Genomic DNA, 1,655 nt, shown 5'->3' on the forward strand with positions numbered 1-1,655 from the left:
CGACGTAAACTTATGAGTATTACTTTTCCTCGGTAAGTTTCCTCGCTAAACTTGTGTTTTCCTGTAGTGTTTAAACTTCCTTAAATCAAGACCCACCTTTTACAATATAAAAGGACTAACACGTTACTTTAAATTCTCATATCAGAAACATTTTCTTAGACATTAATTAACCTAAACAGAGTTATAAGAAAATATTTCTTAGAACATCATGGTATCATTGGCAAAAATTTCCACCGATGAGGAGGCTAGCCTCTATGCCATGCAGCTTGGCAGCGCATCCGTGCTTCCCATGGTTCTGAAAGCAGCCATAGAGCTCGACTTGCTCGAGATCATGGCCAAGAACGATGGCTTCTCCGGTGCTCAGATGTCTCCTTCAAAGTTAGCTTCCCATCTCCCAACCAATAACCCTGATGCTCACGTCATGCTTGACAGGATCCTCCGGTTGCTTGTATCACACTCCATACTGACTTGCTCTGTACGTAAACTACCTGACGGTGGTGTAGAGCGTCTCTACGGACTTGACACTGTCTGCAAATACTTGACTAATAATGATGATGGTGTCTCCCTTGCCACTCACTGTCTTTTGAACCAGGACAAGGTCCTCATGGAGAGCTGGTAAGTGCAAAACCCTAATAGAATATCCTTTATATATAAAAAAAAAAGAAGTAGAAAACCCTAATTAATTATTAACATACTAACTTCATAAAAACTATTTCAACTTAATATGTGGGTTTTCATAATTGATATAACAATCTGAAACTGTATGTCGGTACCATTTAAAGGATGCAGTTCTTGAAGGAGGGATCCCATTCGATAAGGGATACGGTATGTCAACCTTCGTTTACCACTGGAAAGATCAGCGATTTGCAAATGTATTTAGCAATGGTATGTCGAGCCACTCTACCATTGTGATGAAGAAGATTCTAGAGGCTTACAACGGCTTAGAAGGATTGTCATCTGTAGTTGATGTTGGTGGTGGAATTGGAGCCTCCCTTCACATGATTGTTGTTTCCAAGTACCCAAACATCAAAGGGACCAATTTTGATCTCCCACATGTCATCGAGAATGCAGCGCAATTTTCTGGTACAGCTTTGTTATAACAAATTTTGAAGTAAAATATATATGTTTAGGAACGTTCATATAAATAAGGTTTTTGTTGGACCAACGATGCAGGTATTGAACATGTTAAAGGAGATATGTTTGTTAGTGTTCCCAAAGTAGATGCCATATTCCTTAAGGTTAGCAAATGAAAACGTTATATAGCTTCCTAGTGATTGTTATAAACCCAATTATAGTTCCACATATCTAGACTAGCTTGTTTCTAATATTGATTATATAAAATATATTATTAGTGGGTCTGCCATGACTGGAGCGATGAACACTGCTTGAAATTATTGAAGAACTGCTATGAAGTGCTTCCGGATGATGGGAAAGTGATAATTGTGGAGTGCTTAGTCCCGGTAGCACCAGACTCGAGCCTCTTGACTAAACAAGTAGTTCACTTGGACTGTATCATGATGGCTCACACATCCGGTGGCAGAGAGCGAGCGGAAGAGGAGTTTGAATCTTTGGCAAGAAGAGTTGGTTTCAAAGGCTTCCAAGTTATTTGCAACGTTTTTGGCACCTACATCATGGAGTTCTACAAGATGATTTGA

The 1,655-nt window shown here is 39.5% G+C and overlaps 1 protein-coding gene across 1 annotated transcript; it reads left to right on the plus strand.

Moving 5' to 3' along the window:
• The first annotated feature begins 208 nt into the window (after positions 1-208).
• LOC106332463 (flavone 3'-O-methyltransferase 1-like) lies at positions 209-1,655 on the plus strand. The gene is made up of 4 exons (XM_013770924.1): positions 209-614; positions 769-1,083; positions 1,174-1,238; positions 1,353-1,655. Exons 1-4 carry the CDS (start codon positions 209-211, stop codon positions 1,653-1,655), a joined length of 1,089 nt encoding a protein of 362 aa, XP_013626378.1.

The sequence above is a fragment of the Brassica oleracea genome, chromosome C1, assembly GCF_000695525.1.
Source record: "Brassica oleracea var. oleracea cultivar TO1000 chromosome C1, BOL, whole genome shotgun sequence".
NCBI lineage: Eukaryota > Viridiplantae > Streptophyta > Magnoliopsida > Brassicales > Brassicaceae > Brassica > Brassica oleracea.

Excerpts from the sequence above, each read along its gene's own strand:
- LOC106332463 (XM_013770924.1), top strand. The coding sequence starts at position 209 with ATGGTATCATTGGCAAAAATTTCCACCGATGAGGAGGCTAGCCTCTAT. Across the intron at positions 1,084-1,173 it reads GAATGCAGCGCAATTTTCTG|GTATTGAACATGTTAAAGGA; the intron begins GTACAGCTTTGT and ends CCAACGATGCAG. Across the intron at positions 1,239-1,352 it reads TAGATGCCATATTCCTTAAG|TGGGTCTGCCATGACTGGAG; the intron begins GTTAGCAAATGA and ends ATATATTATTAG.